Genomic DNA, 26,975 nt, shown 5'->3' with positions numbered 1-26,975 from the left:
TAATAATAAATTCTGCAACGAAGAAGTATTTGTAGTTGTTAATTAATCACCTGGTAAATACAATTTACAAAAATCCCCATCACTGTTTACTAAGGTGATGTCAAATTGCTGAAATATTCAGTTTATTGTCACTTAAGACGACAAAAGCTTTAATCAGAACATGGCTGCTGCTGCTGCTGCTTAAAAAATGACTTGAACAGTTAATGTGTCTAAACTGCGTCTGTGCCGCCGCCATCTTGGGACAGACAACTGATCTTAAAGACTCAGAAAAAGATTGTTGTACTGCTTTTGGATGTTCATGTGAAAGGAATGCTAAACTAAGCAACATGGAATAACATTTCACGGATGAAAAATGTGTTTTACAATATTATACTATTACTAAAGTTTGTTGAATTTAATATCACAAAAGGTAACATTAATCCTTCTTTTAAGCTAACAGTAAGTTAAGTGACTGTCCTGATACTGAATTGCGCTAATGCTAGCTTGTGTCAGGTCATGTATGTTTTATTTGAGTGATTATTAATATCTCAGTAAGATGCTGAAAACGATGTTTGTTATGTGTGTCACTGAACAGTTCCTCACATCATTCCCCATAGACCCCCATGTGAAAAAATCCAAACGTTACATCAGAAATATATAAATGTTTACAGCCTGGTACAAAATAACGGTTTTGGTCTATGAAGCTAATTTCACACTTCATAACAACTGTTTATATAACTCACCTGTTTAAATTGTATCAAGGCTTAAATCAGCAGACTGTCACTAGCTTCAAAATATTTTGAAAAAGTTTGGTAAGAATACCTGCATTTTAAATTTAATCAATTATCCTGTATTATAAATACATGTCTGGCATTTGTAGTAAACCGCTTGAAAATCAGTTGGAAATTCAGGGAGAAATTATGATTTTAATTGTGGATAGACCTTCTGCCTCCATAGACACACATGCATTAGGAGGAGCACAATGTTCGTTAGGAAATGGTCGCCATGTCAACATATCGCTCCAATAAACAGCAGCAGCCAATGTGGTATCTACGTATATTTATATATCTATGCTATCCCACAGGCTTCTTCAGTGGATTAGACACATGAGAACAGCTGGTTGTATTCGGGGGGAAAGTTTGCGAGCATTTGGCTAATTCTGGGATTTTTAACCCATGTATAATCATTTGTTTTAATAATTTGATCTGTCCTCTTCTTAAATAAACTGAATTGAATTGAACTTTGACATTTAGTTTATTCTTATTTTACAGGTTTATTCTTTTTTATGACACTCATGACATCATACTTCAGTTTATCACAAACATTCAACATCAACACACATCTGGAGATACATGGTTTTCATTGGACAGGAAAGGAAAATCTAATCTAAAAAGTAACTGGAAAATGCATTTCTTGCAGAAAATGCTTGTGAATGCTGAAAAGTTGAATTGCTAAAGTTTAACTAGATTGCTGGCTTTAATGTGAAAGAAGGGGACGCAGTAAGAATAGTTGGAAAAGTTAGAATAGTATTAATTAGTTTAAATTTCATTAACATGTTAAATAACACCAAACATGTATGATACTAAAGTGGAATATTTAAAGGTTTTCTGAAAAGCTGTCACTACACTGAATTGCAGGCTTCAATGTGAAGAAGAAGGTGAAGTTGAGCAAAAAATTTGCAAAAGTGGAAACTGTTCTAATAATATGAATGTCTTTAAAATATGAATAATACTAACATTTTATGAAATATCTGCAACACTGAACTCTATCGATCTGCGCTCATTGCTGAGCAACAGTGTGCTCCGTTAGTGTCTCCTCTATAGTTCGGTGGGCTCGGTGAGATTCGGGGCTGAAGTTGTAATTAATTATTATTTATTAATAATTGCATTTTTCATTTGGTTCGGTTTGCGTCACACTGCACTTTATCAAACGCAGCAAACACTGTAAACACACGTCATGTGGTGGAAGCAGTCGCTTGTTGATTGGACAGAATATCAGAGGGAAACTCTCCGAAATAATGAAGCTCCACTACATTTCTACCGTGTTGGCTTCTCTGGTTCTGCTTTAGTGTTTGTCATATTTTAGAGGAAGGTGAACAATGTGAGCAGCTGACAGTGTTGGCTGTATCATTAAATGTCTTTAGTTGTGTTAAAGAGGAGTTGGAGCAGAGTGTCTGTTAAAACCTAGGCCACTGTTTGGAGCTAACTGTAATATTACTGGAAGCTGACTCGCTAGATTAAACCAAATGCATTTTAACGCTGTAAATTGAGAAAAACGCCTGCTGAGAAACAAGTTTCCGCATTCACATTTGCTGGAGGAACTAACCTGCACAAACATTACATATGGATCTGAAAGTTACCTCTACCTTGTAGAGCAGATCTCTGTGGAGCATATGCACCACTACGCTGCTCTCTGCCCGCTGTCTCCAGTTTGATGATTATGGTGGAAGCGTAGTGTTGGAACATCAGCTCCGCTTACGTTACGCGTGCAACGCAGCCGGCCAGAAGAGTTAAAATACTTCTATTTTAGGTATATAATATATGGTCTATTGGTGAAGCATCATTAATCACTTTGAGGGGGGGGGTACATTTTGTCCCCACCAGGCATAAAAATAATTCAGCAGAGGCACGGACATGTAGACCAGAAAAGGGGCAATCCCACGCATCCCCCTTTTTTTTCCTTCCAGCTAGAATATAAAGTGCAGCTTCCAGCATGAAGCGTATCCCACAATCCACTGCAACATGAGGTCACACAGGTCGGACACCGCCTGTGCTCTAGAGACCCATCGACAAATGTTAGTAGATATTTAAATGTATTTTTAACACCGCTGCTTTTGCTGTGTTGATCTGCGAGCTGCAGTCAGGAGAAAGATGCTTTTATTGTTTTAATTTGGAGATTTTCTTCTCACCCAAGAGTGAGGGAGAGGTACATTTAAAGGTAAATGTCGGACAAAAACAAGCAGTGTAAATAAAGTATTAAGGTAGTAAAAATATTAACAGCTAAATGTACTTCAGGTATGAAAGTAATATGTGACACAGAGGCCACTTGGAGAGATACCTGCTGCTGTACCAGTTCCTGATCTTTAGCTCATTAGATGGTCAGTTAGCTCCATCTAGTGGACAGATAGTAGAACTTCATCATCTGATGTGGGACTTCTCTGACACTGACTGGGTTTGTGAACAGGTTGGACTGGTTCTGACGTCTCTCTGACTCTGAAGTTATGAACTGTGACGGCGTCTTCAGATCAAATGCACATTGACACCAGGACTGACGAGGGACAATGAGCAGCTTCTTCTCTCCCAGTGTTTCCTCGACACATGAAGGAGGAAAGTGTCTGTAAAGTGACCTGAAGAGACTTCAGCAGGTGAGAATCTGACCAGAGGAATCTGAAAATGTTTGATGAACAGAATCACTTTCAATCTGTTTGACTGGACAGAAGAAATGTTTCTTTCTGGGTTGTTCTTCAGATTTTTATAGATAGACTATGATTCAAATGAGTGTCTATCTGAGTTAAAGGAGAGTGGTTGGAGAATGATTAGCATGTATTACTGTTGGTAGTTCTCAGGTCAAAACAACAGCAGAATGTTCTCTGAGTTCACATCAGTGAAAAACAGGGAGGGTCAAAACTGGTAGTACAGCTTTGATCAACTTGGCCGTGGTACATTTGATCCTAAACCCAGTTGTACTTTGACAGTGAGTTGTTTGTACTTTTACTGCATTACAGAATTACCATAAGATCATTCTGTACTGCAGTAAAAGTATCAATACACACTGTAAAATGACTTTGTTTGTACAAGTTAAAGTTTGGCTTTGAAATTGTTACTTTGGTAAAAGGAGAAAAAGTATTATCAGCTAAATGTACTTAAAGTATCAAAGTAAAATTACTGAGTGCAGTAAAATGTTGCGTGTGTGTCTGTGTGTGTGTGTGTGTGTGTGTGTGTGTGTGTGAGAACATGCAGGGTTGTGCGTGAGATAGTGAGAATGAGGAAGATGGCAACGTAACTACGTGGGTTGCTACACCACACAAGAGTTCAAGATGGCGAGGGAAGCCATGAGAGTTGAGATTCTTTGAAACTTAAGCATACGTTGCATTAGGGCTGGGTGATATAGAGAAAATCAAATATCACGATATTTTTAACCAAATACCTCAATATCGATACTGCAATGATATTGTAGTGTTGACTATTCTTGCTTTCACAAAATATTAACACAATGAGATTTTTGATAAATAATCATCAGTAATGTGGATATAATGACTAAGTGGGTAAAGACTGTTACAACAGTCTGGTAAGTTTAGAAAATGACATCACTTTACTGTAATGCAGGCTATATAACCAGTAAAAGACAACACTTATGTCATATTACGATATTACGATATCCAAAATCTAAGACGATATCTAGACTCATATCACAATATCAATATAATATTGATATATTGCCCAGCTCTACGTTGCATAGCCTAGAAATCTAGACGCACCCTAGCGGCAGCAAATGTAATTTGCAGCCAGGGTCAGTCTAGCAACTCTCTGTTGGCTTGCGACCTGGAAAAACCAAATTCTGGTGATGCCAATCACATCGTGTATAGAGTTGGTGGTCGGGCTTAACATAAGAATGGCAGAGTTGCGACGGTTCCGCGTGAATTCCCTGCTACTTGAAAACAAAGACGATGGCTTCTGCTGCTGGCGAACAGCATTTTTTCGAATTGGCTTTGGCCGCGACTCTGGAAGACTTGGAGTTAAGCACTGAAGTCATTCTTAAAAACGGAGATGTGTTCAGAGTTTTGCCGACCGGATACGGCAAAAGTTTAATCTATCAACTAGCGTTGCTCTGGTTGGCTATGAGTGCAGAGGGAATTTGAAAGACAACCGTTTATCCCGCCCCTCGGATTGACCCCTGCCAATGGTGAGTTCCCAGACCCAACATCTTGATGTGGGTCTGGCTTGTCAGGCTATACGTTGCAGGCATAAGGTATAAAATTGATAATGCAGCACCTAGGTTGCCGTGGAGTTGAGCTAAGTTGCACTAACATCAGATCTGTGCAGTCAAAGACTATGTGAGTGCCGGGAAGGGCAGGTAGATGTGTTTGAGTGTGTAAGAGAGGGCGTTTCTGTCATCAGTGAAAAATGCAAGGAGTGTCAGAACTGGTCGGACAGCTTGGTGATACATTTACTGTAACTAAAACACAGCCATCTTCCAACACTGAGACAGACTTGGTTTGACTGAAAGCTGTTTACACAGTCCATGTGTCAACTGTCCCAGAGACTCCGAGTCCTTCGATGGACCTGCTCAGTGTGTCTGATGGAAAGAGCTGACTCACTGTTTTCTACACTATTTGTGACATGTTAGAGAAGAATAAGAGACTAATGTGTCCTGTGATGAAAAGCTTGTTGTAGTGACAGAATGCATGTCTCCCAGCAGGTGAGGACTCTGCTATGAGTCAGTGTGAGGACAGAGAGGAGGGAGCCCCTCCCTCTAAAAAGCCCACTCTGTGTGGGGACCATGACAGCCAGACCAAAGCTCAGAGGTGAGATTTGTATTTTGTATTTATTATAAGGATCCCCATTAGCTGACGCCTAGACGACCAGCTAGTCTTCCAGGGGTCCAAAACAACATTTAATCAGACAATATTAAAACATTTCATGACATATACAATGAAGAAAAGAAATAAAGAAACGAAAATAAATACAACAATATCTGCTTACTGAACTAAATAACAAAAAGACAGAAGAAAAATATCTTGTAAACAAAATGATATATAACAGTATATGATATGTTTTACATTAAGGTAGCTCACATATACAAGGAAGAAAATCAAATATTTTAACCACACAAATAAGAATAACAAACAAGAACAACAAAAAAACCTCTTGATAACTAATTTAAGTGAAGGTAAGATAAGGTAAGGTAAGACTTTCTTTTTAAAATGTATCTTTCCTGTGATTAAACGAATGTTACTTGGGGTATTATTCCACAAAGAACTCTGTAAATAAAAGTTTTTTTCAGGTCATTGGATTTTGGTAAAGGTTCAATTTGAGAGCATTTCTCACTAATATTACGTTCAGATGTTGTAATAATTTCCCTCAAAACCTTGCTCTCACACTCAAATAGTCACTGCTCGCGCTTGGATTTGCTGTGCTTGTGCTCAAACTTTGTGCTTGGACTCAGATATTTCTCCTTGCACTCAGGCTAATTCTGCGCGCTTGGCGCTGATTCTCCTTGCCAAGGAGAAATATCTGAGTCCAAGCACAAAGTTTGAGCACAAGCACAGCAAATCCAAGCGCGAGCGGTCACTATTTGAGTGTGAGAGCAAGGTTTTGAGGTAAATTATTACAACATCTGAACGTAATATTAGTGAGAAATGCTCTCAAATTGAAATAATGCGCTCTTGAATAAAGATAGGAATATCACTCCATAGGTTTTTGAATCAAATGACCAGATTACTGAGCAGTAATCCAAGTGGCAGAGAACTAAGGTGCAAACAATTTGCCTTAGCAGAAAAGGGGGTAGAAATGGTGAGCATTTCCGTGTGGTGGCAACTGCTCTGCCCATCTTAGAAACCATATAGTTAATGTAATCGGACCACGACAATGCACTATCAAGCCGTAGTCCTAGAAGCTTAAATTTATTTACTTAATTTATGGATTGACCTGCAACTTCAAGATTCCGTTCAGGCCCATGTGCTAATTTATGTTTAGAGCCAAATATCATGCAGACTGTTTTTGATGCATTAAGCAAAAGTTTGTTGGTTTTTATCCAATTAAGTACGATGTTGAGCTCGCTAGATAGAACCTGATTAAGCTCAGAGCATGTGGATGCTGCATAATCTAGGGTAGAATCATCAGCATTGTCAAACTTGCTTGCCCAATTGCAAGTGGCAGATCATTGGTAAAAATTGTAAAAAGAAGAGGCAACTCCCCTGTGGAACACCACAGTCTAACGACTTGCTGTTTGAAAAAGTGCCATTGTAATATACTCTCTGTAAACTCCCAGACAGGTAACTTCTTAACCACAGAATAGCTGAGTGTTTAAAACCATAACACATAAGTTTACCAATTAAGAGATCATGATCAATCACGTCAAACGCAGCACTGAAATCTAGCATAACTGTGCCTATAAGCATCAACCTGTAAATTGATGCAAGCCAGCTTTCAGACATTTGTAACATAGCGGTGCCAGTAGAGTGACCAGCTTTATATGCATGTTGGAACACAGAGGTTAAACCATTACTAGAAAGATAGTCTTAAATTTGCACAGACACAATTTTTACTAAAAGTTTGTTTTTGTCTTTAGGAATAGGAGAAATCTTTCCTTCTTTCCATAATGTTGGACAAACACCAGTGATCAAGCTTCTATTAAAAATATGACAGACATTTGGAAATGTATGAAGCAGATATTTTCAACAATTTACAGTCTAGATTAGAGGTCGACCGATAGTGGATTTTACCGATACCGATAGCTAGGTTGGGCCGTATTTGCCGATAACCGATTAATCGACCGATAGTATTTATAACTTATACAGTTGACAAAATACATACATTGTTTCAAAAAAAGTCCAGACGCTTTTGCCAATAATCAAAATAATAATGTCATATTTATTGATATTACACCCACAGCAATGCTACACAAGCATGTGTGTTGTCTAAAACAGTTCTCCTACATATTTGGAGTCATCCAGTGCAAAAATAAACATGAGCATTATATTTCATATAAATGACAAACAATCTCAAAACAGTGACGCCATTCTTCTCTGTAGAACGGTTTAGAACGGTAACAGACGATCTCTGACCTGGAGGGATCTATCTTTCCCACTTTATACTATATATATATTTGTTCTCGCTTGGATGCCCATATAAGGCGTAATGTGTGACGGACCTGCCTTCCCATTGGTTGAAAACATAAACAAAGGCATCATGGGAGATCCCCTTGTCGGTAGCACCTACTGTCTATGGGTAGCACGGAGTTAGCGGCAGAAATGACCGAAAACGTGATGAATTATGGACATCAAGTGGATAAATCTTGGATGTAACAGTTTGGATTTAATGCTCAACAACCCCGAAAAAAGGCACAAGTTCCAGGTTGGATAGAAAATCACCTGTAGAGGCTAGAAAGACACCAAAGACACCCCCATAACGGCTAACTCGTTAGCTTTTAGCTGCAGCCATCAGTAAGTCTCTACGTTTAACTGTTATTAAATGATCTAAATATGAATCAGAGGTGCCGTTTGGGATCGTGGACGAGCCTTTAGGCCTGATTTGGGTCGGACTTGCGTTTATTTTTGTCAGTGTTTTAACCGCTTGAGGTAAGTTAGCCTACTACTAATGTTTAGCGTCATCTCAGCCTCGAAAGCAAACAAATATACTGTTGTGCTGTTCTTTCTCTACTAATGCAGCATCTATTCAACAAATTAATATGAACTGTATACATACCTTTTTGCTGTCGATGCTTTAAACGTGCATCTGATGTCAGCCTTCTCCGCACAGCATGTGCTCTCCGTGCAGCGCGCAGTAACACGTGTCGAAAATAAACAACACCAGGCATCAGTGATAGTTTTTATTTCGCCTCTAGAGGCCGCTATTGTAATGCATGATGCCAGCAGACCCTTCTCAGCTCTTGCGTACTGTGTAATGAATGGCAGCGCGTGCTTCTCAGCTGCTCCAGCAACGGACGCAACCATCGGTATGGATTTTTGCCGATAACGATAGTTCCACCAATCAACTATCGGTGCCGATTAATCGGCAAAACCGATGAATCGGTCGACCTCTAGTCTAGATGGTCAATACCTGCAGGCTTATCATCTTCCAGAGAGTTCAACAATCTCTCTACATTATCAACATTAATCTCATGAAATTCAAAAGCACAGTTTTTACTGTGCCATAAAGCCATTTGTTATAAGCTCTTCTGAGATGTGTTTAACAGTAGTGTCCATGTTTTCTCTGAGCATGGAGGTCTTGTCAATAAAATAATCATTAAAATAATTCGCAATATGAAGAGGCTTAGTTAAATACACCATCTAGTTCCACAAAAGAAGTCTGAGCTGTTTTTTTTACCCATGATTTCATTCAGAACTTTCCATATTTTTTTACTGTCTTGACTACTTTCATAAATTCTCTGTTGATAATAAGTTCTCTTTTTTTTGCAGATTTGATTTAATTTTAATTTGCGGTAATCTTTTAAATCATCATGTGCACTGGAGAAGACAGCAACATTCTTGGCATCATCTCTCAAAACCATTAGATTCTTTAATGAATCATCTATCCACGGTGCACTTTTAGGTTTAACAGTACATTTTTTGAAATGTTAGCAATTATCAAAAAGTAATCCATGAATATTTTTATTCACATATCTGGAGCGTTAGTATAAATATGATCAATGCATGTTGAAGATTTGACCCCAGTATGATAAACAGTGATTCCTGTTGGTTGAGATATTAATTGAGATAGTCCGCAGGTATTAGCAATAGATAGACAAGAGCCGATTCTTCAGAGGGCAATTCTCAGATAACCAATCAATATTCAGGTTTCCTAGTACGGCAGGAGGCGGAGAGTTCCGTGGTCATGAAGTAGATTATATTAATATCAAAAGCTTAAATTTTCTCTAGACTGGATCATAAATATATGTGTCACCTTTGGAACGAACCAAAAAAACTAGAAAATCGCATGAGATTTTGACGATTTATGGTGAGTTTATTTCAGTTAGACGTAGGTGCTGATTGGCCGAAGAGGAGTTCTGTGTATCTGCGCCACTGAACTCTATTTATCGATCTGCGCTCGATTGCTCTACCTTCATCCTTCAACTCCCCGAATGTCTGTCACAGTAACTTGAAATTGAATTGTGAGAACTGAATGTGAAGATATATAGAGTTGAATTTTCAGTGAGGATCAAATTTTATTGGACTTCAGTGCCAAACGACTAAATTCAATTTCAAATTATACTATTCAGATTCAGTTTTTCAATGCAATGATTCAAGTTTAGCAATTCAAATTCAAATATAAATGATTCAAATTCAGTTTCTGGTGGCACATATTTCAGCCCATAGATTGGGTTCACGAGATCGAGACGAGAAAGATTTTAACACTATTTTACAGAAAACTTAAATGAAGAAATAAGATGAAAGTCACAAAATGCAAAACGAGCACTAAAAGGTTTTGCCACAAACTAAAATTATTGGCTTCTCTCCTGTATAATTAACAGTTACACTGTTACTTATTCCATATGTATGGTGGAGAGAGAGTCTCTTCACTCAGAGAACCAAGGTTACAACATAACTAAGCATTTTCTGGCAGTAGTGGAGACCGTTGAGACCAAGGCGGTTTTCGAAATCGCATACTATACTAGCAGTGCGTACTGATTTGGCCAAAATGTAGCATGTAGTTACTGTATCCCACAATGCAAAGCGCCGCAACAATCACAACAACCACGGATTTCCGTCGTGGCCAACAACTGGAATCATTTTGCATTGTTCGTCTGCTATTTCATCACAAAATTCACTTCTGAGACTTTTTTAGGCGAGAAATCAACTATGTAGAGCTCAAATATGGGCAGTGTTACGAAAATTGATGGCTAATTGCAAATTTGGTGCAACAGTGTCGGAGTTCAGAAGCTCCACAGTCTGACGTAACAGCTGGCCAGTGCCTGCTGGGGTCACTGGCTTGCCGGTCAGCCTGTCCACCTTCACAGACCCCGCTGTGAGCTGGCTGGAGCTCTATCAGGAGACTCGCGGACAAGAGGAGTTTATTTCCCCTATCGTTTGTTTAAATAACACAACACACATATCCATTATAAGATTAACTGGAACGTGGTTTGTCTGAGTTATAAAGCTCCACAAGCGATTGCGGGCGTAACGTAACTGGGTGTCACTCACACACACTGGCCACGGAGCAGGCAGAGGCGAGGGAGAGCAGCGTCTGACAGGACAGAGAGATACCCGTCTCTCTTTGACAGTCTTGTAAATGAATTATAACATGCACATACATTAAATTTAATATTTCATTTCATAATTAGAGTTGTTTTATTTGCCTATTTCACATAAATAAAGATGTCGCTGGTGATCGATTCTGTGCAGACCTGGCTCATCTTGAACGAGCCTAATGTCTGAGCTCTTGGCCCGCCTTCCTAAAAAGCCCAGTCTGCTCTGATTGGTCCACCAAAATTCAATCAAGCCACTGCGCAGACTCTGCTTCCTCAGGCAGCACCTATGGGCAGGACATATGAAAAACTGGGCTGGCTTTCTCAATCAATTAAATTAAATTGAGGAATTTCAAACAGGAATGTGGTCGAGCTGTTTTCAGGCATTTGAGAAAAAGTGCTGTCTGTGGGAGAGAAAGCTCCATTTGGAGTGAACACAGACATTACTCATCCACTGTCTTTGTTTGTATCAGGATGCAGCAGCAGAATCAAAACTCTCCTGGACCTAAACCTAAGTTTAAACCTGAACCTGAACCTGAACTTGAACCCGAACTTGAACCCAGCTGTTTGTCCATGAAGAGTGACTGGTTTAGGGGTTGTTATGATGACTTTAAAGTTGGAAAAGCGGCTGATGAAAGGTAAGAATTCAAAAGTAAACTTTGTTATTATCTGACTTCCAGAGCTTCGTAGTTGAGGTGGACGATGCCATAACATGTGATTTTGATTTAATGCCCAGTGATACCAGGAGCATAACCTCATACTGGTACTTTTTTTTTATTAATAATAACAGCTAATGTTCTGATTTATAGGGATAACACCTCTTTATGTAGTGAATAAATCTTTTGTCTTAAACGGACATTTGGAATAAAAGTTAAATGGCCTGTAATTGTAAAAGTGGTCTGGGATTGCCTCCACACAGCTCTCACAGACCGTTCCCCAACTTGTCAAATACTAACAGGTTAATCACGGCAGACATGGGGGACTTGAGTCACATGACTTGACTCGAGTTAGACTCGAGTCGCAAATTTTAGGACTTGAGACTTGCTTGATAAACATTCATAAAAAAACTTCACTTGACTTTGACTTGATATTCATGACTTGAGACTTGACTTAGACTTGAGTCAAATGACTTGAAATGACTTGACTTAGACTTGAGTCAAATGACTTTCTAATGACTTGACTTTCTGTTTAATAAATATATATTTTTTCCCCTCTGATATTGAAGAGGAGTTAACTTTACGATTTTAGTGCTGTTGCGTGCGCGGGTCGCGGGAACCTGTTGATATGATGACGCAGCACGCAGCGGCAGACCTGCAGTAAACAAGACTGGCTACGGCTAGTAACTTAACGTCATGGATCCCTCTGATCTGAAAATAATAAAGTTTGGCTATAAGGATTACACATCTGACCAGGCAAAGAAGAAACGAACGGCAGTTTGCAAGGTCTGCAGTAAAAAACATTCCGATGTCAACCACCACCACCACCACGTCGAATTTCATCAGACACTTTAAATCGGGAGAGATTCTGGTTCTAGTCCCCATATTCAGCTGAACCACTATTTGGACGTTTGTGATGGACAGAACTCCCTTCAGTTTTGGGCCATGAAAAAGCACACCCTCCCCTCTTTGTTCAAGGTGGTGGTAAGAGCGACACATACAACACAAACTGCACTCTCTCTCTCTCTCACACACACACACACACACACACACACACACACACACACACACACATGCAGACATAAGTATGTGAATAAAGCTAGGCACACATACACACACAACACACTCTGCACTCTCACACACAAGCACATGCACATACACACTTTCACTCACCAATATTAATAACTTTTCACTCTCTCTCAAACACGCACACATTCACTCACAAATACACTGACAAATATTAACATATAGATACTATTCATTCCATGTAATAAATACACTCAGTCAATCTCTCCAAATTACGCAAAGGTGGTGGCATTCAGCTACTCTTAAAGAATATGTTTGTTTTTTTTTCTTTAAGAGAAGGAAAAGTTAATGGATGTGTTTCTGTCCCATAAAAGTGAGGCATGTTTGAAGAATATTATTTGATTAGAAACCATTATACTTGAATTGTTTGAATGAATTTCATGATTTGATGTCATGTTTGAGGCATATTGAACAATTATGTATGTTGATTTATTGTTGGCCTAATATCAGTTTTAGGCTGTTTCTTTATCTACAAATTTAAACTGTTCAGATGTATGTGGCTTGGACGCAATGTCTTTTGAATATTGAGTAGGAAAAAATACAAATAAAACTCCAGCAGTTCATAACCACTGTCTTTAGCTTGTTTAAAAATGGAAACTTTTGTATGACTTGACTTGTGACTTGCTTGACCCAAGCTATGACTTGACTTGACTTGTCTGTAGACATGTATGTTTCCCATTTCCCCTGCACTCAAGCAGTAGTATACTTCATGTTAAACATAAATATATATTGATTTGATTACAGCAAAGACAACATCGGCAGTATTGACGGCAAAATAGGCTACAGTATTGACAGGTGCGACATTTGAAAATCGATAGTAATTGTTTTATTTTATTTTACATTTATATCTGCATTTATGTCAAAATCTAGAGACTTTCAAACATCAAATTGTCATTTATTAATACGTATTTGTGTCAAAATGACATATATAAATATATATATATATATATATATATATATATATTCTATTTTGCCTGGAAACACGCTTGCGGTTCACATGAAAAATAGCCGTTGGTTCTATTTCTAGCAGCCACTCATTTCAGCGCGGCTCAAGCCGCACCTGAGACATTTGTGTCATGCAGGCAGTTTGCAAGGTCTAACCCTGTTAACATGGGAGCCGAAATAAAAACCGCCACGCAGCTGACACACACATGCAACGCATCCAGTCTGTGGCCAGCCTAAGACTTGAGACTTGCTTGTGACTTGCCTATGTGTGACTTACTCCCATCTCTGAATCACGGCCATCAGCTTCTGATACAGACACACAGAGAAGCTGAGATTACTCTTTATTCTCTGCTCAAGACGCCATTACTCCACTATATCTTTACATAGCAAATAGTTGTCAGACTAATACGTCTGATGCCTTAAGACATTGGTGTTAAAGTCAAAGTTTAGGACTAGCACTACAGGTGAATAAGGTAAAGATGTTTAACTAACAGATATCACCATGACACTTACCGAGTTGATTACTTACATTAAGACAATTGTTTTTTTGTATTACAAGTTTTCTGACATGTTAAGTTTTTAATACATATCAGGGCTCGACAGTAACGGGTGAGTAAATTGGCAACCGTTTCGTGGCCTCAGGTTGCCCCCTTTGGCAACCACCTGTTCAATATTTGTGTTTTTTTTTATATACATATAAAAAAAAAATCTGGAAAATCTTATTTCAAAAGAAGTCAATATTTTATTTGGTTATCTCTGTAAAGTTTATTATTCATGCGCAACACAACATTTCAGCTGTTGTGCGACCGCTTTCCACACACGCGCGTTTACCGTGTAAAGATACAGTGCCCAGTATCTACCGGACGGAATAGCAATGCGGAGTTTGGTGCCTCATTCTTGTGCCACCTAAATGTCTGCGCTGCTCTCTGATGCTCCCAAACAGACGTTAAAGGCAACAGAAACATCGCTGCATGTCACGCTAGTAAACACTAATAACACGTTACACTTGGCAGCAGGTAGCATTAGCCTACCGTTAGCTACAGTAGTAACTGGATTAAACACGGTTAAAATGCTGACAGCTAAACGGTGTAGTGTGACTGTATTTCATTATAGAGGATTCCAACAGCGGGACGTACCACCAAAGATACAAACTAGCTCTATGGTCACTGCTGTTGTTTGAAAAACAACACAGACGGGACTAAATGTTGCATTTACTTAAAACTGGTAAACCTTGTGGTGCATTCAAAGTTATTGTAAAATACCCTTTTCTCATCTGTTTTTGTCTTTTAACAGCAATTTACTGGTGAAAGAAGTAATTATTGTTAAAAGTTACTATTACATTTTCAATAATCATTTAAATTCCCCCTTTTTTTGTGCTGATCCGAAAATTGATCCGATCCGTGACTCAAAACAAAAACTCAAAACCATGATCGGATCCGTGAGTTTTGTGATCTTTTGCACCCCTGTTTGAGAGGGATGGGAAATTATATTGAAAGCCATTATCTCATTGTTTCATTATTAAAATGTGTGGTATAGTTACATAAGAAATTAATTTCTCCAAATATAGGCAGTTTAAAACATGGCAACCGTATTGTCAATTTCGGCAACCAAAAGCTGATGCCTGGTTGCCAAGCCGGTAACCACTTACTAACTACTTACTAACTATAAAGTTAGCGTTGAGCCCTGCACATGTGAGGCATTATATAATGCTAAGTTTTGGTGAATTTAGGAGAAACCTACAGGCACAAGTAGACAAACTGTAGTAAACAACAAGTATTTTTTTGATTTTGCCAAGTGGAGTCCAAAGTCAACAGTGTCATGACGAGTTAAAGTGACGTGAGTCCAAAACTCTGCTTCAAAGTGCAGCACTAAGAAGTTCACATGTCCACAACATGATCTACTCTGAGACAGATCCATTTATAATATTCATCCTGACACTCACTTCTCAAAATGAGACTTGTATATTAACAATGATATAATGATAAAACAAAACAAATTGATTAATGTATCTTGTTAAAATTCTTCTTTCATCTTAAACTGCTTTTCACAGTTTGTTTGTTCGTATTAGGATGCAGCAAAGACCTGAACCTGGACCTGAACCCAGCTGTGTGTCCATGAAGAGTGACTGGTCTATGGGTGGTCTTATTACCTTTAAAGATGAACAAGTTGCTGATGGAAGGTAAGAGCTTTATATTCGAGGTGGACAATACCACAAAATGTGGTTTTGATCTGCTGCATAGTGATACCAGGACCATAACATCCAGCAAGATACTGATATTTTTAATATTTAATAATCATTTTTAATAATTTAATTAACAGCTAATTTACTGATGCACAGTGGAGAGCCATGTGTGAATTCTGAGGTTATCGCTGCACACCAGCGGTGGGACAGTCATTGATTTACATATCAGATTTAAAAATCTCGTAGTGACCCTTCGGGAGCTCCCTAAAAAACAACTGAAACCAGAAGTTATAATTGATTTTTGTACTTGTTTGACAGAGAAAGAAGAAGCAGTAAAGTTTTGAGTTTGATCATGAGTCCAATAAAATCTGATAGATGAGCAGCCGATGACATTCTGATTGAATACATACCTGATACCATATCGGAACACCTTTTGTAAGCTGTGTGCAGATTTGAGTAATTGAATGTCCGTAAACTTGATGTTTTCCCCAGAGTTCAACAGGAGAGTTCAGAGGGCCTCGATGGTCAGTCTGCCCAGCTGCATCAAACAGACCTGGACTCCATATTTATGGTGTGTACATGTACAAACACAGGTTTAAATATTAACCACAGATGAAATGCTAAACTACCATTCAAGGATAGCAGGCTTTTAGACTAATGATTTACGTGTGTTCTTTAAATTAAATGTTTAGTTTATCATTCTGTTCTAGCTGCTGGAAGAGAACATCATCACCTTTGTGAAGAATGAGCTGAAGAAGTTCCAAAAGATTCTGAGTTCAGATTACCCAGAATGCTTAGAGAGTAAGAGGAAGGCTGAATATGTGTTGGACGGTGATGATGAGGAGCAGAGGAGGAGCAGCAGAGAGGCATTTCTGAAGATCACACTGCACTTCCTGAGCAGAATGAAGCAGGAGGAGCTGGCTGACCGTCTGCAGAACAGTAAGATGATTTTAAAAGATTTATCATGAGGGAAAGAGGAAATGGAGGAAAAATGTGAGAAGTGTATATTTCCAAACTATGCTGTAACTAAACTGCACACATTTGCATCAGCTCAAGTGTTCTTAACACTAATACAGCCTTAAATGCTTAGATTCTCTGAATTTAATTAGTTGTTTGTTTGTTAGGTTGTTTAGAAACTCGTGTTGCAGTGTGCCGTCCTAAATTCAAATCCAACCTGGAGAAGAAGTTCCAGTGTGTGTTTGAGGGGATTGCTAAAGCAGGAAACCCAACCCTTCTGAATAAGATGTACACAGCAATCTATATCACAGATGAATCGACAGCAGAGGTCAATGAAGAACATGAGGTCAGACAGATTGAAACAGCATCCAGGAAACCAGACAGACCAGAAACAACAATCAGACAAGAAGACATCTTTAAAATCCCACCTGGAAGAGATGAACCAATCAGAACAGTGATGACTAAGGGAGTGGCTGGCATCGGGAAAACAGTCTTAACACAGAAGTTCACTCTGGACTGGGCTGAAGGCAAAGCCAACCAGGACATCCAGTTCATATTTCCATTCACTTTCAGAGAGCTGAATATGCTGAAAGAGCAAACGTACAGCTTGGTGGAACTTGTTCATCACTTCTTCAGTGAAACCAAAGAAGCAGGAATCTGCAGGTTTGAAGAGTTCCAGGTTGTGTTCATCTTTGACGGTCTGGATGAGTGTCGACTTCCTCTGGACTTCCACAACACTGAGATCCTGACTGATGTTACAGAGTCCACCTCAGTGGATGTGCTGCTGACAAACCTCATCAGGGGGAAACTGCTTCCCTCTGCTCGCCTCTGGATAACCACACGACCTGCTGCAGCCAATCAGATCCCTACTGACTGTGTTGACATGGTGACAGAGATCAGAGGGTTCACTGACCCACAGAAGGAGGAGTACTTCAGTAAGAGATACAGAGACAAGAAGCAGGCCAGCAGAATCATCTCCCACATCAAGACATCACGAAGCCTCCACATCATGTGCCACATCCCAGTCTTCTGCTGGATCACTGCTACAGTTCTGGAGAAGGTGTTGAAATCCACAGCGGGAGGAGAGCTGCCCAAGACCCTGACTGAGATGTACATCCACTTCCTGGTGGTTCAGTCCAAACTGACGAACATCAAATATCATGGAAAATCTGAGATAGATCAACACTGGATTCCAGAGACCAGGAAGATGATCGAGTCACTGGGAAAACTGGCTTTTGAGCAGCTGCAGAAAGGCAACCTGATCTTCTATGAATCAGACCTGACAGAGTGTGGCATCAATATCAGAGAAGCCTCAGTGTACTCAGGAGTGTTCACACAGATCTTTAAAGAGGAGAGTGGACTGTACCAGGACAAGGTGTTCTGCTTCATTCATCTGAGTGTTCAGGAGTTTCTGGCTGCTCTTCATGTCCATCTGACATTCATCAACTCTGGAGTCAACCTGCTGTCAGGAGAACAATCAACTTCAACATGTTTCTACCAGAGTGCTGTGCACAAAGCCTTACAGAGTCCAAATGGACACCTGGACCTGTTCCTCCGCTTCCTCCTGGGTCTTTCACTGCAGACCAATCAGAAACACCTACAAGGTCTGATGACATACGCAGGAAGTAGCTTACAGACCTATCCGGAAACAGTTGAGTACATCAAGACGAAGATCAGTGAGAATCTGTCTTCAGAGAGAAGCATCAATCTGTTCCACTGTCTGAATGAACTGAATGACGGTTCTCTAGAGGAGGAGATCCAACAGTCTCTGAGTTCAGGAAGTCTTTCCACAGATGAACTGTCTCCTGCTCAGTGGTCAGCTCTGGTCTTCATCTTACTGTCATCAGAAAAAGATCTGGACGTGTTTGACCTGAAGAAATATTCTGCTTCAGAGGAGGCTTTTCTGAGGCTGCTGCCAGTGGTCAAAGCCTCCAACAAAGCTCTGTTCGTGCACATAACTATCCAGATTAAATGAAGTTTTTCTTTAATTAGGGGTCCAAGCCTGAGTCTGTAAGAACGGGCAATAGCAAAGCTATGCCGTTCGTACAGCAGGGCTGTAGAACCCTATTGTTTTTCGAAAGATTTTTTTATTATTATTATTTTTATTATTCTTCTCCGCCTAAAACTCCGACTACAGCCTAAACCGTACATGGTGGGGGGTTGCCGTTTTCAGGAATGGACTGAATCTCTGCAAGGACCTCAGGCACAAAAATTGACCCACTTCCACCACTAGGTGGCACTATAGCAGAAAAAACACGTTTTGGCTCTATAACTCCCACACCGTACACCGTACCTTCAAAAACCATACATCCACGCGTTCCCTGGATCCAACTGAATCAAGTGATATAGGCCACGCCCATTTCCGCCTAAACTTTTATGCGTGAAAATTCGCAATTTATCAAAAACCTACTTTTTCGAACTCCTAGACCGTGCGACCGATCGGCACGAAACTGCACGTAGCATCTCCAGATGGGCCGGACAAAAAGTTAATAAAAATAATTTTGATAGGATAAAAATTGCGCATATTACGCACAAACAAATTTGTGTAGCTAACTATGAAAACACCAACTTTGCCATATCTCAGCCAAAATAAATGCTATCCACGCCAAACTTTAGATTCATGTTTCTCGTGACCCTCTGGAGGTTGCTCACGCATTTAACGAAAATTAGTCACTAGGGGGTCCAGCTCCTCCGATTTTTACAAAATTTGTTGGGTACCATCTAGGTTGAATCCTGAGGCCAACCCTTGAGTGGGGTACTGAGGGGTCAAAGTGGGTGTGGCCTATTGGACCCAAGTCTAAATTTACTACTTACACTAACGTGAACAACTTTAAATTTACAGGGTAGATAGACAATGGGTCATGGACCACACCTACCAAAAATTAAACATGTGGACCACTAGGTGGCGCTCTAATGTTTTTTTGCTTTTAACTCCCACATTACACATCGCACATTAGAAATTCTTATATTCACGTCTGCCTTGCATCACGCTGAATTACATGATATAGGCCACGCCCATTTCCGCCAAAAACTTTTTCCGCAATATTGTGCAATGCGCAAAACCAACTTTTTCGAACTCATCCTAGGCCGTGCGACGGTTCAGCACGAAAACTGGTACGTAGCATCTGCAGATGGACATGACCAAAAGTTACCCAAGGAATTTTGCTACGTTGAAGTATGCGCATTTGACGACCAAAGTAATTTTCCTAGCTAGCTACCACACACATATATCATATCTCGGCCAAATTAAAAGTTATCAGCACATAGCTTGAGATCGTTGTTCAACATCACACTATGATGCTATGTACCAAATTTGGCAAAGATCGGCCTTCAGGTGGCGCTATAAGCAACCATTATTTGTGTTGGCCAATAATTCGATGCATTTGAATGGGGAATTTGCAATTGCAATATCTCTGCCACAGTACATGCAATCAACTCGTTCGGCATGCGGCTCTGAGGCTCACTACCAAATTTGGCGAAGATCGGCCATTAGGGGGCGCTATAATCAACGTAGACGGGTTTTGGCCCTTTTACTCAACGTTAATGGGATATTTGCAATGGAAATGTACCACAGACCTTGCAGCTCACACTTCTCAATATTTACTGATGTTTGCCTCCTATGTTACGTTTTGGTTTTCGCTTTTGCGTGCTCCTCTGGTTTTTTACAATAAACAAACTTCTTAAGCCACCTGACAAAGTTTCTACAACCTTCACAGTGGAAAACTCTTTTCTCTCACTTTTTCAATCCAAAATCAACACCATTCATAGGCGCCAATACCGTGCAATTAAACATTGCAGTTGGTGCTAAGTGGAGCGTCATAGCGTGATTGGTTATGTCGGTGGCATTGATGCTTAATTTCCCACGAAGCACCCACGGAGGAAAACATAAATCGGCGCCTATGACGCCATTTGCAACAACTTGACCACCTCCCCTGCTCCTTCACCCACCACACCTGCCTCCCCCCTCCACCCTCTCGGTCACTCTCTCATTTGTCGCTGCTGTCTCCTGCGGTCAGGGGGGTTAAGAAGTTTGTTTATTGTACAGAATTCTTAAAGGTAGTCTGCATATGCGTGGAGGTGAACTGTTGACCGCTACGATTGCAACGGCGACGTACCGCAGACGTCGCGGCTCGCGGCTCGCGCCTCTCAATATTTCGCGACGTTTGCCTCCCCGCCGCCCAGCTTCGGGTTCCGCTTTCGCACGCTCCCCTGGGCGTCGGGGGCAACTGGCGTGGGTGGCTTGGGCCCCGTCATAACTGCTTGCAGTTCTAGTTAGAATTTGTTTTTGTTTGTGTGTAGCTGTGTTCTTATTTGTTGCTGATTCCTCTTCAGACTGAGTGGCTGTAACCTGTCAGAGAGAAGCTGTGAAGCTCTGTCCTCAGTTCTCAGCTCTCAGTCCTCTAGTCTGAGAGAGCTGGACCTGAGTAACAACGACCTACAGGATTCAGGAGTGAAGCATCTGTCCTCTGGACTGAAGAGTCCACACTGCAGACTGGAAACTCTCAGGTTGGTGCTCAGCTATTTGAAAATGATGAACCTTGTTGCCGGGTTGGTTCAGTGGTACATCAGGTGCACATATACTGAGAGCTGTATGCATCGACACAGAGGTCCAGGGTTTGAATCCGACCTGTGACAAATTTCATTCATGTCTTGCCCCTCTCTCTCCCCTTTCTCACCTTGCTGTCCTGTCAAAAATTTAAGGCGGAAAAGCTCAAAAAATTATCTTTAAAAGAAAATGGTGAACCTCTAAGTTGTTATTTTCTTCATATATTAATTATTGGATGGCCTTTCTATTGGATCTTTTTTAGGTTGAGTGGCTGTACATTGTCAGAGAGAAGATGTGAAGCTCTGCCCTCAGTTCTCAGCTCCCAGTCCTCTAGTCTGAGAGAGATGGACCTGAGTAACAACGTCCTGCAGGATTTAGGAGTGGAGCTGGTGTCGGCTGGACTGAAGAGTCCACACTGCAGACTGGAAACTCTCAGGTTGGTGTTTAGTGAATTAAAAAGTATCACCCTCTGAGTGGTTATTTTTGTCCTATGTTAATTATTGGATTGACTTTTTATTGAATCCCTTTCAGACTGAGTGGCTGTGACCTTTCAGAGAGAAGCTGTGAAGCACTGTCTTCAGTTCTCAGCTCCCAGTCATCTAGTCTGAGAGAGCTGGACCTGAGTAAAAACATCCTGCAGGATTTAGGAGTGGAGCTGGTGTCTCCTGGATTGAAGAGTCCACACTGCAGACTGGAAACTCTCAGGTTGGTGTTCAGTTAATTAAAAAGTATCACCCTCTGAGCAGTTATTTTCCTCCTATGTTAATTATTGGATTGACTTTTTATTGAATCCCTTTCAGACTGAGTGGCTGTGACCTTTCAGAGAGAAGCTGTGAAGCTCTGTCTTCAGTTCTCAGCTCCCAGTCCTCTAGTCTGAGAGAGCTGGACCTGAGTAACAATGAGCTGCAGGATTCAGGAGTGAAGCTGGTGTCTCCTGGATTGAAGAGTCCACACTGCAGGCTGGAAACTCTCAGGTTGGTGTTAGCAAGTTAAAGTAACATTGTGTAATCATATTTATTTTTCCAATTTGTGTCCCTACAGTTTCACAGTATTTACTACACTGCTGTCATAAATTTCAGTACCTCTACACGTGCATTTGTTATGATTACATTACTTGTAATCAAAATCTAGACACACAAGACATAGCAAGCCAGCTAATATTACTTAATAGTCCAACAACAAGAAGGCCAACTAGCTGTCCTGCCCTTTTTTTATTTCGCAAAACTCTCTGCAATGACTAAAAGCCAGTCAGAGTTGTCTGGGGGCAGCTCGGCTACTCCCTTCTGTTCTCTTTTTTAGCTTCCTTTACTCTTTTCAGCTTACCTTCGCTACAACCTGAGGAAGGCTCAAGCCGATGTGACAGTCCCCGTTGTGACAGTCTCGCTACGTTGTGTATATGGATCAGTATGTGCAAATGGGGAAACCAGACCGAATCAGGATAGGCATGTCCACATCAGAGACAGATATATAGAAGCCCACAGCAGTTATCAGGAGTTCTGCTCTTTATTAAACTTGTTTTAACTGTGATCGTATAGTGGAAATTGTTTTTTTTTTAACAAAAGTATGACAATACATGTCTTACAATACCTTGTCTCTCACAGTAACATGTAAAATTAAAGCTGTAAGCAGCGTTGAACGGGCCCTCGCCCCTCCCAGCACGTCGGGGGTTCTGGTGGGACGCCCGGGCGATTTACTTTAAATGTTGCTCACTGCCTCAGCACGGGAAACAACTGTGCAGAGATTCCTCTGATTCAGAATAAAGGTTGCTGAGATATGCAACACCTCCTGTTTTGACTGCCGTGTACAGGAAATTGGTCCTCTATAATTTGAGCATTTTTTCAACTATCAAAATTAATTTGATATATTTTTGTCATGAGGGTCCACCGAGTCTACCTGCAAATTTTGGTGCAGATGGAAGTCACGCTCTAGGAGGAGTTACAAAAAGTAGGTTTCACATATAGCGTTTTTGGTAATTAAAAAAATCTAAACAGCACTATCTAAAGGTTAATTGACACCAAATTTGGCGTAGAGTCTCAGTGGCCCTTTAGGAACAATTTTTTTTATGTCTTATGCCAATCGGAATAGCCGTTGCCAAGATACAAACGTTCATGTTTCGACAGCCACCTACAGGAAGTTGGTTCTCCATAACTTGCGCATTGTTTTAGCGATCAAAATTCTTTTGATAAATATTTGTCATGAGGGTCCACCGAGTCTATACTCAAGCTTTTGTGCAGATCAGATTCACGGCCCAGGAGAAGTTAGACAACATAGGTTTCCCATTTATTGCAATGTGGCTAATTAATAAAAACAAAAATGAAACAGCGCCATCTAATGGCTGATTCACTCAAAGTTTGGTATGGAAACTTCGTCAAGTTTCATGATCATCAGAATAACTGTGGCCAAGCCCGCAACTTCCTGTTTCAACAGCCACCTACAGGAAGTTGGTCCCCCCTAACTTTCCCATTTTTCAACTATCAATATTCTTTTGATAACTTTTTGTTATGAGGGTGCAGAGATAGTAACTGCAAAGATTCCGTGAAGATCGGAATCACCGTCTAGGAGGAGTTCGTAAGAATGGAAAACACATGAAAAATGCATAAATAAAAAATAGCCGCCTTCCGGTTGGACGGAGCTAATGAAGGTAAATTGGAAATATGTCCGCAATGATGAGAGCAATATGTGCATTAAATTTGGTGAATATTGGAGCAACTATGTGCAAGTGAAGGCCTTCCTCGCATTAGGGGGCGCTATGGAGCCTGATTACAGGTATGAGACAAATCTCTGTACAGTCTCACAAAGCTCCTAGGTGTTTATGTGAGCACCAATTTTTTAATAGTTTTTGTATATATTGAGGCCATCAAAAATTTGCCCAAGGGATAAAACCAATTAGGGGGCGCTATAGAGCATCCATACCACTGTCAAGCCTAAATGTGAACTCAGATCAAAGTATTTACTATTCTGCACATGGCTACACAACCCTCGAGAGTTTTTGTGCATCCTAAAGTCCTAAAACACCTGTTCATAAAATGAAACATTTTGCACCAAAAACCAAGATGGCCGACTTCCTGTCAGGTGGAAAAATTTCAAAAAAATGCTCCATGGACTTCAAGATGAGACCTATGTTCCCTCAAAATGGCAATGGAGCGCTATGGAGCCCCCTGGCAACGCTTGAGTCCAATCACTACAGAACTTTGTAGTTTTTGCCTCTGTAGGTCTGACATGTGTGCAATTTTTTGTGAGTTTTCCAGCATGATAAGCCCCTCAAAAATGCGAGTGATAATAACAATCCTTACAAAAACAATAGGTTTGTTCGCACTTTCAGTGCAAGGCACCGTTAAGGCCTTGCATTTTCGTGCTCAGGCCCTAATAAAATAAATAAAACCTCAGCTTTTCTGCTGTATAAAAATACAGTATATGAAATAGTATAGTGTCTTTGACACCGGGCTGTAGCTTCTACAGTAACATTAAACATGTTTCACATAATTAAAGTCAACATCAAATACAGTGACAGTTACCTGCCCATTGGGAAACCAGACCAAACCAGGATAGGCATGTTGACATCATAGACAGAGACATAAAAGTCCTACAAAATGCACAGTAAGTCAGAATGGAGGAATAGCATTAGAAGCAATGCAAAATATGCTACATTTACCATTCAGCTCTGAGCCTAAAATTAGTGACTCACAAATTACGCTGGGGTTTTACAGGCAGCTTCAACAACAGCAGAATGGAGCGATTTAATGCGTTCCCAATGAAAAATCGATACTAGCGTAAACCTACTTCCTTATCCAGCTGCTGCAATAAATGTGCAGAGGAGGAGAAATCAGTCTCCACAAAATCTCTCTCTCTCTCTCTCTCTCTCTCTCTCTCTCTCTCTCTCTCTCTCTCTATCTCTACTGCACAATGAAAATTTCAAGTAGCTACACAACATTAGTTCTTGTGTACAGCTTGACTGTAGAGCTCTGCCCATTTCTAGCACGCAAGGTAATGAAGAACTGTGTGTGTGTGTGTGTGTGTGTGTGTAGTCTCTCAGGCTGTATGATCTCAGAGGAAGGCTGTACTTCTCTGGCCTCAGCTCTGAGCTCCAACCCCTTCCACCTGAGAGAGCTGGACCTGAGCTACAATCATCCAGGAGACACAGGAGTGAAGCTGCTTTCTACTCTACTGGAGGATCCAAACTGGAGACTGAACACTCTCAGGTATGGATGGACGAACACCTTTTTTGTCACTAATTGAGAAACTCTGGTTCATGTTTAATGGAGGATCTATGTGAAGGTGTATTACAGGGGTTCTCAATCTTATAACACAAAAACAGATTTTTATTCAAGGTCAGAGTTCCAGAACGATTCGTTTGGCATTACAGTCTGATCTCATGAAGTGGCGTACGTATGACACGCCAATTTGTATGCCATTATTGTCGTGTTATCAAGACGCATACTTGCTTTTTAACGTGTTTATCAACGCCGTTTGGCCTCCATTGACTTACATTACCTTGCAATTGTGTGTGAATTAACGCAGTAGTGAGTAGTGATGGTCAAATTAAGCTTCGCAAACCACTGTCTTTATTTTCTGAGCTTACTAGATGGCACTTTTTTGGTAGCTTACTTTTCTCTAACAAAATAATTTAATTAAGTTGTAAAAATAACCTAAACCTATTTATCATATTTACATGTCATTTATTTAGACCATTTTACTCACCAAACTAAATAAAACCCCACCAAACCTCCAGCCTGTCAGTCTGTCACCAGGGCATAGAGAATGCTGTTGTGTATGTCTCAGAGTAAAGCCGCCTACACATGATAGGCGGCAAAACCGCTCTGCCCCGGCCATTCCATTGATTGCCTACGGGCAGGGCGGTGGCGCCCAACTATGCCCTGTGCTACCCCTGGCGTCGTGCACCGCTCGGATTTAGTGCTTTGCGCTGCGCTAAAAGTTCAAATTATTTCAACTTTGACCTAGTTGCCACTGACCTTTCGAAGGCGCAACCAATGAGATAATGGCATGTCGTTTCCTAGCAACGGGAAATGGCTTCCTTGCCACCCTTGATGACGTTTACCTGTGCTGCGCTTTGCTCTCTGCGCTTTGCTCTCTGCGCTTTGCTCTCTGCGCTTTGCTCTGTGCCCTACCAACCTAGAGCAAATCGCGTATCATGTGTAGGCGGCTTAAGTGTAACCACACCGTGACAGCTTTAGCAGCATTGCCCTGACTTTGACTTGAACAAGCTGCAGAGTCGACGTAGTCTCACTCCATCTCATTTCACACTATGATGGTTAAACCTTGAAATTATCCACAGCCCTGGAGTATGATGTTGATTATGACTTTGTTTCTTTCTGCAGGGTGGACCATGGTGGACCGCAGAAACTGAGACCTGGTCTGAGGAAGTGTGAGTGTGTTTTAAGTTTGCTCTAAGCGATGTCGCGATCGCGCCAATTCATGCAAATTCAACCAATCACCGCGAATTTGGTGCGACCAATCACCGCAACTTTTCTGCAAATTTGACCAATAACCTGAAGTTTCCCACGACTTCAACCAATCCCAGCAGTCCCACGTGCCGTCAGTATGTGACTCTGAGAGCCAATGATCAAGCGGGAGTGAGAACGGCCACGGGTTGAGCATTTCCTTGTTTCTGATGAAGACGAGACGTGTGTGACTGACTCAAACATCTCACATTTACCAATAAAACATACAGCGAAAGACCATGGAAAACAATTCAGACCGT

General features: G+C 40.7%; 2 protein-coding genes across 2 annotated transcripts in view; both read left to right on the top strand.

Annotated features, from left to right (window-relative positions):
* Positions 1–26,975, top strand: part of LOC116054954 (NACHT, LRR and PYD domains-containing protein 12-like) — a 752,812-nt gene that overhangs the window by 692,783 nt on the left and 33,054 nt on the right. The window contains exon 3 of the mRNA XM_036001613.1: positions 3,163–3,343. The gene's annotated coding sequence lies outside the window, so the exon portion shown is untranslated. The remainder of the gene's footprint in view (positions 1–3,162; positions 3,344–26,975) is intronic.
* The window catches only part of LOC116038066 (NACHT, LRR and PYD domains-containing protein 3-like), a 1,733,742-nt gene that overhangs the window by 1,703,429 nt on the left and 3,338 nt on the right, over positions 1–26,975 (top strand). Inside the window, exons 13-18 of the mRNA XM_036001598.1 lie at positions 16,878–18,654; positions 21,043–21,216; positions 21,519–21,692; positions 21,788–21,961; positions 25,282–25,455; positions 26,593–26,639. Of these exons, the coding sequence (XP_035857491.1) occupies positions 16,878–18,654; positions 21,043–21,216; positions 21,519–21,692; positions 21,788–21,961; positions 25,282–25,455; positions 26,593–26,639 (2,520 nt within the window). The remainder of the gene's footprint in view (positions 1–16,877; positions 18,655–21,042; positions 21,217–21,518; positions 21,693–21,787; positions 21,962–25,281; positions 25,456–26,592; positions 26,640–26,975) is intronic.

This window comes from Sander lucioperca, chromosome 5 (assembly GCF_008315115.2).
Source record: "Sander lucioperca isolate FBNREF2018 chromosome 5, SLUC_FBN_1.2, whole genome shotgun sequence".
Classification (NCBI taxonomy): Eukaryota; Metazoa; Chordata; class Actinopteri; order Perciformes; family Percidae; genus Sander; species Sander lucioperca.
This window is presented reverse-complemented; position numbering and strand designations above follow the sequence as displayed.